The 14,167-nt window shown below is 45.0% G+C and overlaps 1 protein-coding gene across 10 annotated transcripts in view; it reads left to right on the top strand.

Moving 5' to 3' along the window:
* The window catches only part of TRRAP (transformation/transcription domain associated protein), a 202,979-nt gene that overhangs the window by 17,366 nt on the left and 171,446 nt on the right, over positions 1–14,167 (top strand). For all 10 annotated transcript variants that reach the window (XM_084818421.1, XM_084818419.1, XM_084818422.1 and 7 more), the window contains 8 exons: positions 417–473; positions 2,051–2,176; positions 3,937–4,014; positions 4,252–4,340; positions 7,525–7,621; positions 10,241–10,379; positions 13,082–13,160; positions 13,598–13,832. In XM_084818421.1, the coding sequence (XP_084674547.1) occupies positions 417–473; positions 2,051–2,176; positions 3,937–4,014; positions 4,252–4,340; positions 7,525–7,621; positions 10,241–10,379; positions 13,082–13,160; positions 13,598–13,832 (900 nt within the window). The remainder of the gene's footprint in view (positions 1–416; positions 474–2,050; positions 2,177–3,936; positions 4,015–4,251; positions 4,341–7,524; positions 7,622–10,240; positions 10,380–13,081; positions 13,161–13,597; positions 13,833–14,167) is intronic.

Below are 14,167 nucleotides of genomic sequence, written 5' to 3'. Positions count from 1 at the left end.
ATTGCTTCCTTGTGTACTGTTGAAGGATTTTTTGTGATGTTTCTCTGATATCTTCCTGAGTAGTTACATTAGAAATGTAATCTATTGTTTTTTTGCTTGTCCCATGCACTCATTTGCTTAGTCATGTACTGTTGAACGATGTTTTTTGTAATGTTTCTCTGATACCTTCTGGATTAGTTACTTTAGAAATGTAATCTCTTTTTGCTGTCCTATACACTCATTTTAAAATTTTAACTTTTGGCTGATCAATACTGAATGAGTACAGTAGAGAAAAAATGTGCCAGTACTATCTAGTGCCTAATTATGGAATATCTGAGAGGTGTAGGAAAAAAAGAAAAAAAAAAGAAAAGCCTTTCCCTGGCCTACAGATGTGTTTTAAATCAAAGGTCATAATTTTTTTCTCTCCCTTCCCACAGATTCACCATTTCTTAGATTTTGTTAAACAGATATACAAGGAACTTTCAAAAGTAGTGGTAAGTGTTGCTGTTCTTGTTGCTGTTCTCGTCTGGCCGTCCTCCTCCTCCTCCATCTCCTCCTCCTCCTTGTGGCTTTTTGGGCAATGCACTGAGCTGGACTGGAATAGGGAGGGGATTGGGAAAGTGCTGGTACACCCATGATTTTCTGCGTGTGGTGTTCTGGAGTCTGAGCTTACTTATTTATTTCTATACTGCCCAATAGCCAGAGCTCTCTGGGCGATTCACAGAAATTAAAACCACAAAGTGCAGCATAAAACAATATAAAATATGAAAGCGTAACAGTACAACCAGAATAAAACCTAGCAGCAATGCAGAGATTTAAAATACAGTTTTAAAACACCAGAGCTAAAAGACTATGAAGCTAAAATGCTTAAATGCCTGGGAGAATAAAAACGTTTTCACCTGGTGCTGGAAGGAGTACAACCAAGGTCCCAGGCAAATCTCTCTAGGGAGCTCATCCCACAGCCAGGGGGCTACAGCAGAAAAGGCCCTCTTCTTGGTAGTCACCCGCCTCACTTCCTTTGGCAGGGGCTCCCGGAGAAGGACCCCTGAGGATGATCTTAGGGTCCGGGCAGGCACATATGGGAGGAGGCAATCCTTCAGGTAACCTGGCCCCAAGCCATTAAGGGCTTTGAATGTTAATACCAGCACTTTGAATCGGGCCTGGAAATGGGCTGGCAGGTCTTTGTTTCTAAATTGAGAAGTGTGTTGAAACTGCCAGTGTGGGCTCTGTAAATGCTGCTTTTAAAAACAAAACAAAAAAGACCAACAAGCCTGCATTAATCTTGGTGGCAAATACATTTTATAGAGATTCATTTTACCTGACTGGAGTGCCTATTATTGTGACAGTATGATTATTTATTTATAGCATTTTTATCCCACGCTTTGGCCAAAAAGGCTCTCAAGGCAGCTTACAAAGATGAGAAATAAGTCCCTGCTTGCAAGCTTACAATCTAAAAGACACAAGATGAAAGGAAAGGGGATTGGGAGTGAGGAGGAAAAAAGCAAATTCAGGCACTAGATTCTGAGTTGCCAACTTGAGCAGGTTATGGGCACGAGGGAAGGCCTGCTGCTTCCTCTCTCTCTGATGTCCTCAGCGGTGGCAGTTGGTAGCAGTAGGGAGGGGGCCTCTCAGCTGGAGCCATATTCAGGCACGATGGAGAGGGGCCTGACTGCTGCTTCCTCTCCCTCTGATAATTGAATGATTATTCTGACAATCCGTTCCCTGCATAATTATATTGTAGCCCATGGCAGTTGCCTGTTTTATCAGAGGGGGGTGTAAGGATGAGGGATGGAGGGCCACCCCCTCCCCATCTTTCAGTGTGGCTTGTTGTCTGGTCAAATTGCCCACAAGCAGCTGTTCTCCCCCCCACCCAAATTTGTCTTTGGGTTGGCAGCCAGGGAGCCTGGCAGAACTTCTCAAAGGGTCAAATGGCCTCCAGGTCTGCCAGTTGCTCAACCCTGTTCTTCTTTCACAACTAACCCACTCTAAAATGTTGTAAATGTGTGGGAGCTTGTGAAATCGCATAGATCTGCAACGATGGTTAACGATTCTAATCTTCTTCTTGCCGTAGAATCGATACTTTGAGAATCCTCAGGTCATCCCCGACAACACTGTTCCTACTCCAGAAATGGTTGGCATGATCACAACGATCGTAGTGAAAGTAAATCCAGAGCGAGATGACAGTGAAACAAGAACAGTATGTGTAATTAAAATTTTAAAAATCTTTTCACTTGTAAAGTAGCCCTGTCTTTTATGCTGTGTTAGGGATGTCTGTTGCTAGGAAACCCAGTTTTGTTTTTTTTGGCTTGACAGAATTCCTCAGCGTGTATGACTTGCTTTGTGTCTGCAAGCCGAGCTGTGGGTTGTTGCCTGAACTCCAGGAACTTTTTTGCGCATTTTGTTTGGAAGGATCTGTAATTTATGCAAATTCCTGAGCAATTTGTGCAGATTATGGCTGGAGTTGCACAAATTATGGCCGGAGTTGCACAAATTGCAGAATCTTCCCCCCTCCCACCCACTGTGCAAAGTTCCAACAAAATCTGTGAACTGGCCTGACTCACTGCAGATTGAGTCAGACACCGCAGTGGGAACTGAAACGAAGTCCAGGGGGCCAACCCTAGGAAAACTTGTCGAACTCCCCCCCTAAACAGATTTCTCCAACACCTGTATGCATGAAACTGGTATGGACCTTCTCAGTACCGAGGTGCGAGATCATCAGAAGCCCCATATGAGCAGTAGATATGTAAGCTGCAGTTGTTCGTTTACTATGGATATTTTTACCCTGCCTTTCAACCAAGTTCTTGATGTGGCTTGCAAAGCAAAAATACAGTGCAATTAAGAGAGCAATCCTATGCCCCCTAGATGGTATCGGAGAGGTCATGGGATGATGGGGATTCCTCCCCCCCCCCCCCCCGAGTCCTTAGACAGAGCTACGACCTAGGAGCGGGTGGGGAAATCTGACCAGGGATTTCCACACTTGCTCCTGCCCTTCCCAGCTGCCGTGGAAAGTGGCGGCTCCTCTCCTGAGTTCAGAGCTCTGATCCTGGGAAGAGGATGGAGAAGGAGAGAGGAAGGCATGCTGGTGGATGGGGAGAGGAAGGGCTGTGGATCTGCTATATCCACAGGCCGTTCAGCTCCTATCCCTGGCCCTGGCAAGGTAAGAGAGTTAAAGAGTCTCAGAGGCCCATCTATCATTAAATGCAGTTTGGGAGAAATAGGAGGTGGAAAAGTCTCTCTCATCCTCCTGCCCTGCCTGGGTCTTGTCGGCAGGGCTTATGATGAACGGCCCTATTGGATCGACGCCCTCTGTCTAATGGGTGTCGATTCGATAAGACTGTGCCCTGAGATGGCAGGAACTTGCAAACCATATTAAAATACGGAGGCCTAAGAAGGCAACATAGAACAACAGGATCAACATTTTTTAAAAATAAATGAATTAAAAACTTTCTAAAGGCACGTCTCCTCCTGCATGGACCTACTTGGACCCTTAGGTCATCATCAGGGGCCCTGCGCCTGCCAAAGGAAGCTAGGCAGGTGGCTACAAGAGAGAGGGCCTTCTCTGTGGTGGCACGCCATTTCTGGAATAAAGTCCCCAGAGAGGTTTGTGTGGCATCTACATTGTTACCTTTTCGGCACGAGGCAAAGGCCCTTCTTTTCTCCCAGGCATTTTTAGAAACCTAGTTCTAGGTTATTCCGGCTGTTTTATTGATTCCTGCTCTGCTTATTGTTTTGCATTATATTGCATGTCATTCTTTTAAATATTCCTAGTAGATTTTACATTTTTAACTGCGTTTTAAAATGGCATTTTAGTCTTTTAACTGGCTGTCATCCGCCCAGATTACTGGGCAGATTAGAAATGTACTAAATAAATAATAAAAAAAAATTACATTTAAAACATGATATGATGTCAGAATGAGTATGAAGAGACCCATCTGTCATTTGCTTGTGTTTTTACAGCATTCTCTAATTCCTCGAGGCTCTCTCTCCTTGAAGGTATTAGCTGAACTGCCCATTATTGTCGTCCTTATGTATCAGGTTAGTATGAGAACTTTCGTCACGAATAACTTGCTTGTGTCAAAGTTCCTCTCCTTTCCCCCAACCAAGCTCCTTTTTTCCTGCCTTACCTGGGATATGAATTAAGGGTAGACGTAACTTTTATGGCATAAAATTATGAATGCATTTTGAGTCTGGGTTTGTTCTGAAATTACTTAAGAGCAAAAAATGAGTTCTTTTTCATTGCTTATACATACACTTATTTTCTTCTTTTTTTAGCTGTACAAACTGAACATTCATAATGTGGTGGCTGAATTTGTACCCTTAATCATGAGTACTATTATTATTCAGGTGTCCACACAAGCAAGGTAAGGTTATGGAACAAAATCTCTTGACAAATTGCTTTAGCCATGTTAACAAACACTGCTGATACAGAACATCATGAATTTAAGAAATTAACTAGCTTCCCAGCATTCAGTTTCAGAGGACAACCCTATTAGCCTGTTGCAACAACAGCCACAAAGTGTCTTGTAGCAACTTAAAGAATAACACATTTATGGCAGAATAACAGATTTATGGGAGAATAACAGATTTATGGCAGCAGAAGTTTTCTTGGATTAGAGCCTGCTTGCATTGCATTGATACCCCACCTTTTTTCCTCTTGCAAGGAACCCAAGGCTTTATCCTCCTCCTCTCTATTTTATCCTCACAACAACAACCCTGTGAGGTGGGTTGGGCTGAGAGTCTGTGACTGGCCCAAAGTCACCCAGTGAGCTTCCATGGCCGAGTGGGGACTAGAACCCGGATCTCCCAGCTCCTAGTCCAACACTCTTGCCACTATCTGTAGTCTTCAAGGTGCCACAAGGCTCTTTCGTAGCTTTCCAGTATGTCTTTTTGCTAACTTGACTGGGGCTGCAATCATATATATGCTAACCTCAGGAAAAAGCCCCATCGAATACATTGGGACTTTTTTTAACTGAGTGAACGTGCATAGGATTGCATTGCACCAGTATTCAGGATGCCAATTAAACTTTGGGAGAATAATTGACTTGGAGTCATGGGTTTCTTTCAGACTTGCTCCCCGTAATAGTGTCTATTAGTGTCTCCTTGTAGAATTTATTCATATTTGAATGCACGTTCCCAGAGCTTTTAAGCGGAGACTAGCAAATACATTTGCACATCTCAGCACAGGGCATTCCTAAAAAGCCTTTAAAAACATTAATCTTCTAATATGAGACTCCTCCCAAAAACATAGGTACGAACATAGGAAGCTGCCTTATACTGAGTCAGACGACTGGTCCATCTAGCCCAGTATTGTTGACACTGATTGGCAGCAGCGGCTCTCCAGGGTTTCAGGCAGGATTCTTTCCAAGCCCTACCTGGAGATGCCGGGGATCGAACCTGGGACCTTCTGCATGCAAAGCAGGGGCTCTACCACTGAGCCATGGCCCCTCACATGCACACACAGCCTTCCAGATGTCTCCTGAGCATAGGGATATGCTTACAGTTCTCTCTTAACAATACTTTTGGGTGAACTAGCATGTTCCCAGGATTTTCATGTGTTCAGGATTTCTTCTAAGAGATGGAACATTGGAAGCTGCCTTATGCCGAGTCAGACTCTTGGTCCCTCTAGCCCAGCACTGTCAACACCGAATGGAGTGTCCCTCCAGAATTTCAGAGCTCTTCCAGTCCTACATGGAGATGCTGCCGGGGATTGAACCTGGGACCTTCGGCATGCAAAGCAGGCGCTCTACCACTGAGCTCCGCCCCCTCCTTAAACAGGAACACAGGAAGCTGGCTTATACTGAGTCAGACGACTGGTCCATCTAGCCCAGTTTTGTTGACACGGACTGGCAGCAACGGCTGTCCAGGGTTTCAGGCAGGATTCTTTCCAAGCCCTACCTGGAGATGCCAGGGATCGAACCTGGGACCTTCTGCATGCAAAGCAGGCGCTCTACCCACTGAGATACAGTCCTTCCCATAATGAGAGCCTTGTAGGATCAGATCAACAGTCCATCCGGACCAGCATCCTATTCCTCACCATGGCCAAATGGATGCTTCTGGGAGCTATTACTTCCCAGCAACTGCTATCGAGTGGCATGCTGCTGTTTAACCCCAAAGTCATGTGAAAACCATATGAAAGGCCTATTTGATTAAGAGACTGGTGTGGCTAGTAGCCCTCACTATGTCCCAAGTGGCCAAAGGGAAAAATGGGGGGGGGGGATTCCCCTATCTTGCTCATTGACAATACAAAACAAAAGGCATAAGTTGCTCTCCTTCCCTCCCTCCTTGGCTTAATATGAGTCAGGGCTAGTTAGGTTCAAAAGTTTCAGCCCCCGTTTTCAATGCCAGGTCTTGGCTTAAGATTGCATGAATTGACAGAGGACCTCTGAGCACGTCTGAAGTGCCTTTCCTCCTCAATGAGTAATCGTAGCCATCTCATGCCCATTGAGGAATAGGGAAATGTCTAATGACTAACCTTTTCTACGGATCATGTGGTGACTCAGCCTGAGGGCCAAGCAGGGAAAGTTGAATGTTAGCAAGAGATAAGAGCGTATTCCAGTCACAGATACTCATGGAGTCGGCTCTACTCCTGCAGTTAATGGGATCTTGATTACCTGGAAAACGTGAAACAACTGCTGTTTGCAAAAACCAAGCAGAATGCTTCAATTGGGGGACCTGCAGACTGGAGTTCTTTATTTAAAGTATGTGTATCCTGCTCCTCAGCCAAAACACACATGTAGTAAATGGGAACTTGCAGTCAATGAAGGGGTTGTGAGTGAGCAGCTGATCACCTGTGGGCCATTTCTTCTCACCTCAGGCAAGGTGGTGTTATTTCTGAGACTGTTTTTCAAAGGATGTGTTCACCTGGGCCTTCTCTTGGCTGGCTGGTCTTCCTGGCTTGGGAAAGAGTGATCACTGCTGACTTGGCTGGGCCATAGCAGTCTCTTTGAACTGCTCATCTGGTCACAGCTGTACAGTGTGTGATGTGGAATGTGAGGCTGTTTTGGCCATGCTGAATAGTTGGCGGGTGTGTGGGTATCCTCTGGATCTGCCATGTCTTATAAGTGCTGAGCCCGTTTCTGTCGCCCTCTCTTCCCCAGTGGGGAGGCCTTTCTGTGAATGTTTTAGCCAGGGGTGCAGAACCTGTTTCAGCCCGAGGGCCACATTCCTGTTTGGAGAAGCTTTCGGGGGCAGCATTCCAGTGGTGGGCAGGGCCAAAGGCAAAAGGGGCAGGGCTACAATGCTACCCTATTTAAGCTTAGAGCTCTTAACTGCCAGTAACTAAGCCAAAGGAGAGGCATCTCAACCTTTTTGCATTGGGAAAATCTGCACAAAAGCTGGGAACCCACCAAACGATTGGTGGTTGCGGGGAAGGGGGTGTGGCCTTCTGGAGAACCATGGAGGGCCAGATTGGGACTAGAGGTGGGCTGGATTTTGCCCAAGGTCTGAGGTTCTGCACGCCTCTTATTTCCTAACACAGTCAATGTACCCCCATTTGTGAGGTAACTTTTTTTACGGCAAAACTAAATCAGTTCGTTCAATTTTCAGGCAGCATAAACTTTACAACAAGGAGCTGTATGCTGACTTCATTGCTGCTCAGATAAAAACGTTGTCATTCTTGGCTTATATCATCAGAATTTATCAGGTAAGCCACAGAAGAGAGTTACATTGTAGGTCAGGCTAGTGCCTGGAGGCAGTGTCTTGGTTCGTACGTTATGCTAACCCATGGTTTCTTGGCCTACTCAGGATTTGTCTGGCAGGTGATCGAACAAACCGTGGTTTGTTTTCTCAATCCCTGCACTGTTTGTTTCCCTCCTCCTTCGCCTGCTCCCTCTCCTTATCCCAAATGCCTTCGCAACCCTGGAGTACTGGCTTGTAGAGTGGTGGGTTTTTTTGTTTTGTTTTTGTTTTTACTGTTCTTACCCACCTGTGGAGCCTGGTGAAATAACACAAGGAACAATCCACAGATCTGGATTCACATGTAACGGCAACCCATGGTTTAAACAACCCAGAATTCACAACCCAACAACATTGGTTGTTCATGGTTAAGAAGCCATGTTTTGTTAGCGTGGCCACATTCAGACATCAAAACAACCCTGAATTTAACAACCCATACCATGGGTTAGCCTTATGTGTAAACTAGTTCAGAGTGTTGAGGGCTTTCAAAGTTGTAAAATGGTCATAGCAGAAATGGTCATAGCCATATTCCATGAGTTAAAAACCATACAAAGGTGGGCTTCTGAGGACTTTTGGTGGTTGGAGGAGGAGGGGATGGGATAGAAGAAAGCAGGAGACTCTCTCCTCGCTTTCCTTCTCATGTTCCTCCTTCAGGTTCCTCTATACCAGCCTTCTCCGGGCTGGTAGCTGGATCCCTCCATGTCAGGAATGAATCTGAGCATGTGGAGATAACTAGCAGCTCAGATTCAGAATGGGAACAACCAGAACAGGGGGAGGCTCCCTCCTTTGTGAGCTTAGATATAGCAAGGCTGTCTTCCCAAGACCTTGACTCTCAGATGGCTCAGCCTGACTGCACCCCCCCCTTGTTCCTCCATGAGAACCCAGGTTTTGGGGGAGAAGGAGAGTGCGGGGAGTGACTTGAGGGATGCTAGGGTCTGTCGCAGAGTGAAGCCAGAAAAGTTAGGGGCAGGGCTCAGACGCTCCGCCAGGTTGGCCAGTCGTGGAAGCCAATGCAGGAGGGAGCCACCCTAAAGGAGGGGCATCCCTGCCAAGCAAGTCTGGCCGAGAAGTTCTTGCCCAGGCTGCTGGCAACTTCTCTAACTTCCAATTCTCCTCCTGTATTGATATTCGTAAATGTGCGGAATAGCTGTTTTCATTGCAGTCTGAGAGTTGCCTAGAATTTGCATTTGTAAAGAAGCCAGTCCCTAACTAATAAAGTAGTGAGCCTGAAGCCAGGTATCCTGTAGGGTGTTGATTGAGAAGGAGGAGGTCGAAGAATCTTGACACTCCAGATGTTTTGGCTTCCCATCAGCCCCATCCAGCATGGCCAGTGTTCCAGGACAAATGGGAATTGTAGTCCAAAACATCTGGAGGGACCCAGTTTGGGGAAGTCTGCTCCAGAAGCTGCTTCCATGGAGGCAACTCATAGTGAGACATCCCAGGAGGGGATCAGGTTAGCAGTCGATAGCCATGGAAGCTGCCTCCTATAGTTTTGTTGCTGGGTGACAAAATCTGGCTTGCTCCAACCAGATTGGCTTGTTGTAATGTCTGAACCCAGAACCGTGGCTTATCCCTGGCTTGTTTGCACTGCCGTCCCCCCGGAACAGACTTGCCCAGAAAGAGCAGCCTGAAAATGAAACTGCTTTGAAGGCTGGCAAAATGGGTGGGAGAGAACCAAACCAGATACAGGGAAAACAATCTGCGTTTTGTTTGCTCATCTGCAAGACCATTCACGGCTAAAGCAACAAACAGTGGTTTTACCAGCTGCGGCTGGTTCGCCAGCTACGGCCTCTCCTGGACAGGGATAGCTTGGCCACAGTGGTACAGGCATTAGTAACCTCAGGACTGGATTACTGCAATGTGCTCTATGTGGGACTGCCCTTGAGGCTGGTCCAGAAGTTGGAGTTAGTGCAGAATACAGCAGCTCGGCTGTTGTCAGGAGCTGCCCCTTTTCAGCATGAAACTCCTTTGCTGAGGGAACTGCACTGGCTGCCTGTTTTTTTCCAGGCCAGGTTTAAGGTTCTAGTACTAGTGTACAAAGCCCTAAACAACTTGGGACCAGGACACCTGAGAGCGCGCCTTCTTTTTTTACCAACCTGCTCAGTCACTGAGGTCGAGGGCATGTCCGTGGTGGTTCCACGTGGAACCATGGCCCGATTGGAGTCCACCAGGAAAAGAGCTTTCGGTGTGGTGGCCCCTGTCCTGTGGAACTCCCTGCCTTTGGAGGTCAGGCAGGCACCAACGTTGCGTTGCTTTTGGCGCTTCCTGAAGACATTGTTATTTCGAGAGGCCTTCCTGGCATGCCCAGCTGTGGTTTATTAAGTTCAGAATCTGTTTCTTTTAAAAGGTTTTAATTATTTTAATACTATGTTTTATTCTTTTATCTTGTTGTTCACTGCTCTGAAATCGTTGATGTGGAGCGGTATACAAATAAATGCATATCACGGTTTAGTGTTGCATGCAAACACAACCACTGGGACCTAAGCCTTATCCATGTCTCTGCCAGGTTGTCATTCAGTTGGGATTTTCAAATGATAGATGTTATATTAATATAACTGGAATCTGTATATATTTTCTACTTTACTAGGAATTGGTGGCTAAGTATTCTCAGCAAATGGTAAAGGGAATGCTGCAGTTACTGTCAAACTGTCCAGCAGAAACAGCTCATCTGAGAAAGGAGCTTCTCATTGCGGCCAAGCATATCCTGACCACAGACTTGAGGAGCCGTATGTAATGTTTGCATATTTAGAGTAGTAAAATATGTGGATGGGAGAATGGTTAGAGGTAGGTTATAAACTTCAGTAAGAACAAACCAAATATCCAAATATAAGTCCAATTGCAGATTATACCTATACAGCATTCTTCCAAACATTGCAAGTACTATTAAATCTTCAATCCACTACACCAAAAATGGTAAACCTTATCTTTCAGTATCATAACCTCAGTCTTATTGCAAAGGAATGGGAGCAAACAATCCATACAATTCAGTTAACGCGTATATAATGCTCTTTTCCCCTTTTCCTTCTTTTGCTATCCTCCCTTTTTTGTTTTGTTTTTTCCTCAGAATACTGTAATGTTGGAAACTGAAGATTCTGATTATGTTGTTCATAGTGTTTATTTCATTTATAAAAATAAAATAAAAATAGATTAAAAAAAAAAGAGGTAGGTTATAGGATACGGTTCTGTGTCGACAAAATCATGGGTCCTGATCATAAATGCACTTCCTTGGCAAGGCCTATTGGATGATTGCAGGAGTAATTTGAGTAACTGTGTACAATTAATGTAGTCATCTTGAAGCTAGCATGTATGCTCCTCGTTTGGTGTCAAGTGGCCGCATTTGGCTAGGAAATCTGCCTTGTGTACCTGGGGCAGTATCCAACTGTGTCGTTCCATTAGGGCAAATGACGTTGCACTAGCGGGAACTAGTTTCTGACCTATGTGCAAAAGAAGAATCCAACTAAAGTTACACTTGTGCAAATGGTTGTACATCATGCTTGTGGAACCCATTGTGCAAGCAGTTGCACATAACTCTTGTGCAACGCATTGCGCAACTGATTTATTTATTTATTTATTACATGTATATCCTGCCTATTTTCCTCTTGCAAGGAACCCAAGGCGGCTTACGTTATTCTCCTCCTCTCCATTTTATCCTCACAACAACAACCCTGTGAGGTAGGCTGGGCTGAGAGTCTGTGACAGGCCCAAAGTCACCCAGTGAGCTTCCATGGCCGAGTGGGGACTAGAACCCGGATCTCCCGGCTCCCAGGCCAACACTCTCACCACTACACCACACTGGCTCTTGTGCAACCGGTTGTATATTCTGCTTGTACAACTGGTTGCACAACTGGTTGTGCAAGCATAGCAGGCAATGCTTGCTCAACAGAACAATTCATTGGAGTTCCTCTAGTGCTATTTGTGTTTGTGGAATGACACGATTGGATACTGGCCATGGTATCTAGAAGTTGGTCAGGTCAAATCATACTGATACCTGGGAATTTTGTTTTGTTATTCTGGTAAAAGAAAAGTAGAAGCTGGCAAATTAATGGCATCAGCCTTCTGAGGTTCTGGCAGACCCACAGAGAAAAAGAGGGATCTCGCGTTTTTGAAGTTCTCATGTTCTAACGTCACTTTCACTGTTGCTATATAGCAGGGCCCCCAACAGAGCAGAGAAATCTGGAGTTTCTGTGGATAATCATATCTTAAACCTTTACAGAACAAAATATTCTGCTCCATGCTAGGAAAGGCAGCTATAAGCTATTTTCTTAATTAAGGGCAGAAACACGCTGTTTATAAGGGCCCATTCGTACCTTTTCAGCTGCTAGGTCACATCCCTTCATGATGGCAGACTGCAAGTAATCTGCTTCTCAGAGCAGACACAATTAAGCTCAACCCATCTGACTTTTGTCTGCCATCAGAAATTAAGCTCAGTGGTTTAGACAAATTCCGCTCTTCGTTCATTTGCTTTATTGATCCCGTACCACCTGTGCTCAAGTTGATTTTGTGCATTCCTGAATCCAAGCCTTCACGTTTTGAAAGCATTGTGTATCTACCTGTGCTCGTGGCTTGAAATTTTATATGTAATTTGTCCATTCTGAGCATTTGCTGTATTAAGAACAGTGGATATAATTTTAGACTTCATTGTACTTTCAGATGTTTTTCCTCTCCCTGCCCCCTTTTTTACCCTGCACCTGGAAATGGGGCTTCTGCCCTTGGGAACGTCATCTGGAGAGAAATGATCAGGCAGCTAATGTTATGGGCATTTTCCCCTACAGTATATCCTGGATTTTTTTTTAAAAAAAATCGCTTTGGAAAGGGGCAGATTAATCTCTGATGCGTTTTGCTTTCATGTTCTAGTCTGTGCCTACCTCACAGGATGGTTGTCAGGATAAAATGGCACATACTCCACCCTTCTCTTTGAGCTAGGATGGGATACAGATGAGAATGACATATATTTATGACATAGAAATACCCTGTTTCGGAAGCATCTCTCAACCTGATTTTTCTCTGGTGTGAAGAGTAGGTTGCTGCCTCATACTGCACAGGAATGTTTTTAGTATATCTTCTGAACTGGGGATTCTGAATTGTTGCTCCTTTCTCAAGCCAGAATCGCAAACCAGGGTTTGTCCTTGTCTTACAATTCCTGACTTGTTTAAGCGCAACAACCAGGACCTTTTTTTTCTTACAGTGCGCTACAAAAAGCCTTCCTGGTTTATTTTGCGTTCTCAGGGAGGGGCAAAGCAGGAGCAGAACGGCTGTGTGCACCAGCCCGCACCTTGTTCATGATAAGCAAGAGTTTTGGAAAATCCTGACTTACTCTATGTGAACGCTGTGTGATTTTGGGACTGTCTTTTCCTTTAGTTAAAATGATGTAATCATTGCCTCGTTGCATTCATCGTGACAACATTCTCTCGTAATGTTTTTATTGCAGAATTTATTCCGTGCATGGACAAATTGTTCGACGAGTCCATACTAATAGGCTCTGGATACACAGCGCGTGAAACTCTGAGGTGCGTAATGGAATCTGTTATTGATTCGAGTCCTTGGCAGGGAGATTATACTTGGGTCTTTAATTGCCCTCCATTTTTGGTTGGTATTAACATTGGCCGAAGAAGGCAAAAGGGGCTGTTTGCTCATTAGCGCTCGTTGTGGACAGTCTACCCATGGAGGGTGGAGCTGGACCATGTCTATTGTCTCTGCCTAGGGATGTACGGATTTTGTAAAAATCGAGTCCAACCCCCTGCTCAGTGCAAGATTCCAGTTTAAAGCATTCCTGCAGAAAAATATAGCAATGGCAAGCATTCCACTCTACATCACTGCATATTGGACATCATGTACAAACAGGACTTATATGCGTAGGCCCAACCCAAGAAACTGCTAACCCTTCCGAACAAAGTGGCAATATTCTGCTAGTGTAACTAGTACTTCTGTTCTTATGTCTTCCTAGGCCCCTTGCATATAGCACGTTGGCAGATCTGGTACATCACGTCCGCCAGCATTTACCGCTCAACGATCTCTCCCTTGCTGTCCAGTTATTTGCCAAAAATATTGATGACGAATCGCTACCGAGCAGCATCCAGACCATGTCGTGTAAGCTATTGCTAAACCTGGTGGACTGTATTCGATCCAAGAGTGAACAGGAGAATGGAAATGGCAGAGACATCCTCATGAGGATGCTGGAGGTAATGGGCCTTTTACATGGGAGCGCTGGAATCTGTGATAACAAGAGGGCGTATGTCTGTCCGTCCCTCAGAACCACAGCCTCTAGGCTGTGAAAGCTATTATTCATTACATTTCCATACTGCCCCATAGCCGAAGCTCTCTAGGCGGTTTACAAAGATTAAAAACCATTAAAATTACAGTATACAAAGTTTAAAAACTACTTATATAAAAGCACACAGCGCATACAGAGACAACATATATCTAAAACAACTTTGAGCAATCAACCATAACTGTAAGACAAATCCAGGACCTGATTATATTCATCGTATGCTGCTAAATTCCTGAGAAAAGAGAA

The sequence above is a fragment of the Heloderma suspectum genome, chromosome 12 (assembly GCF_057233095.1).
Source record: "Heloderma suspectum isolate Gila_16-S chromosome 12, 16-S_ref, whole genome shotgun sequence".
Taxonomy (NCBI): Eukaryota; Metazoa; Chordata; class Lepidosauria; order Squamata; family Helodermatidae; genus Heloderma; species Heloderma suspectum.
Note: the sequence above shows the minus strand (reverse complement) of the source record. Positions and strands in the feature narration are given on the sequence as shown.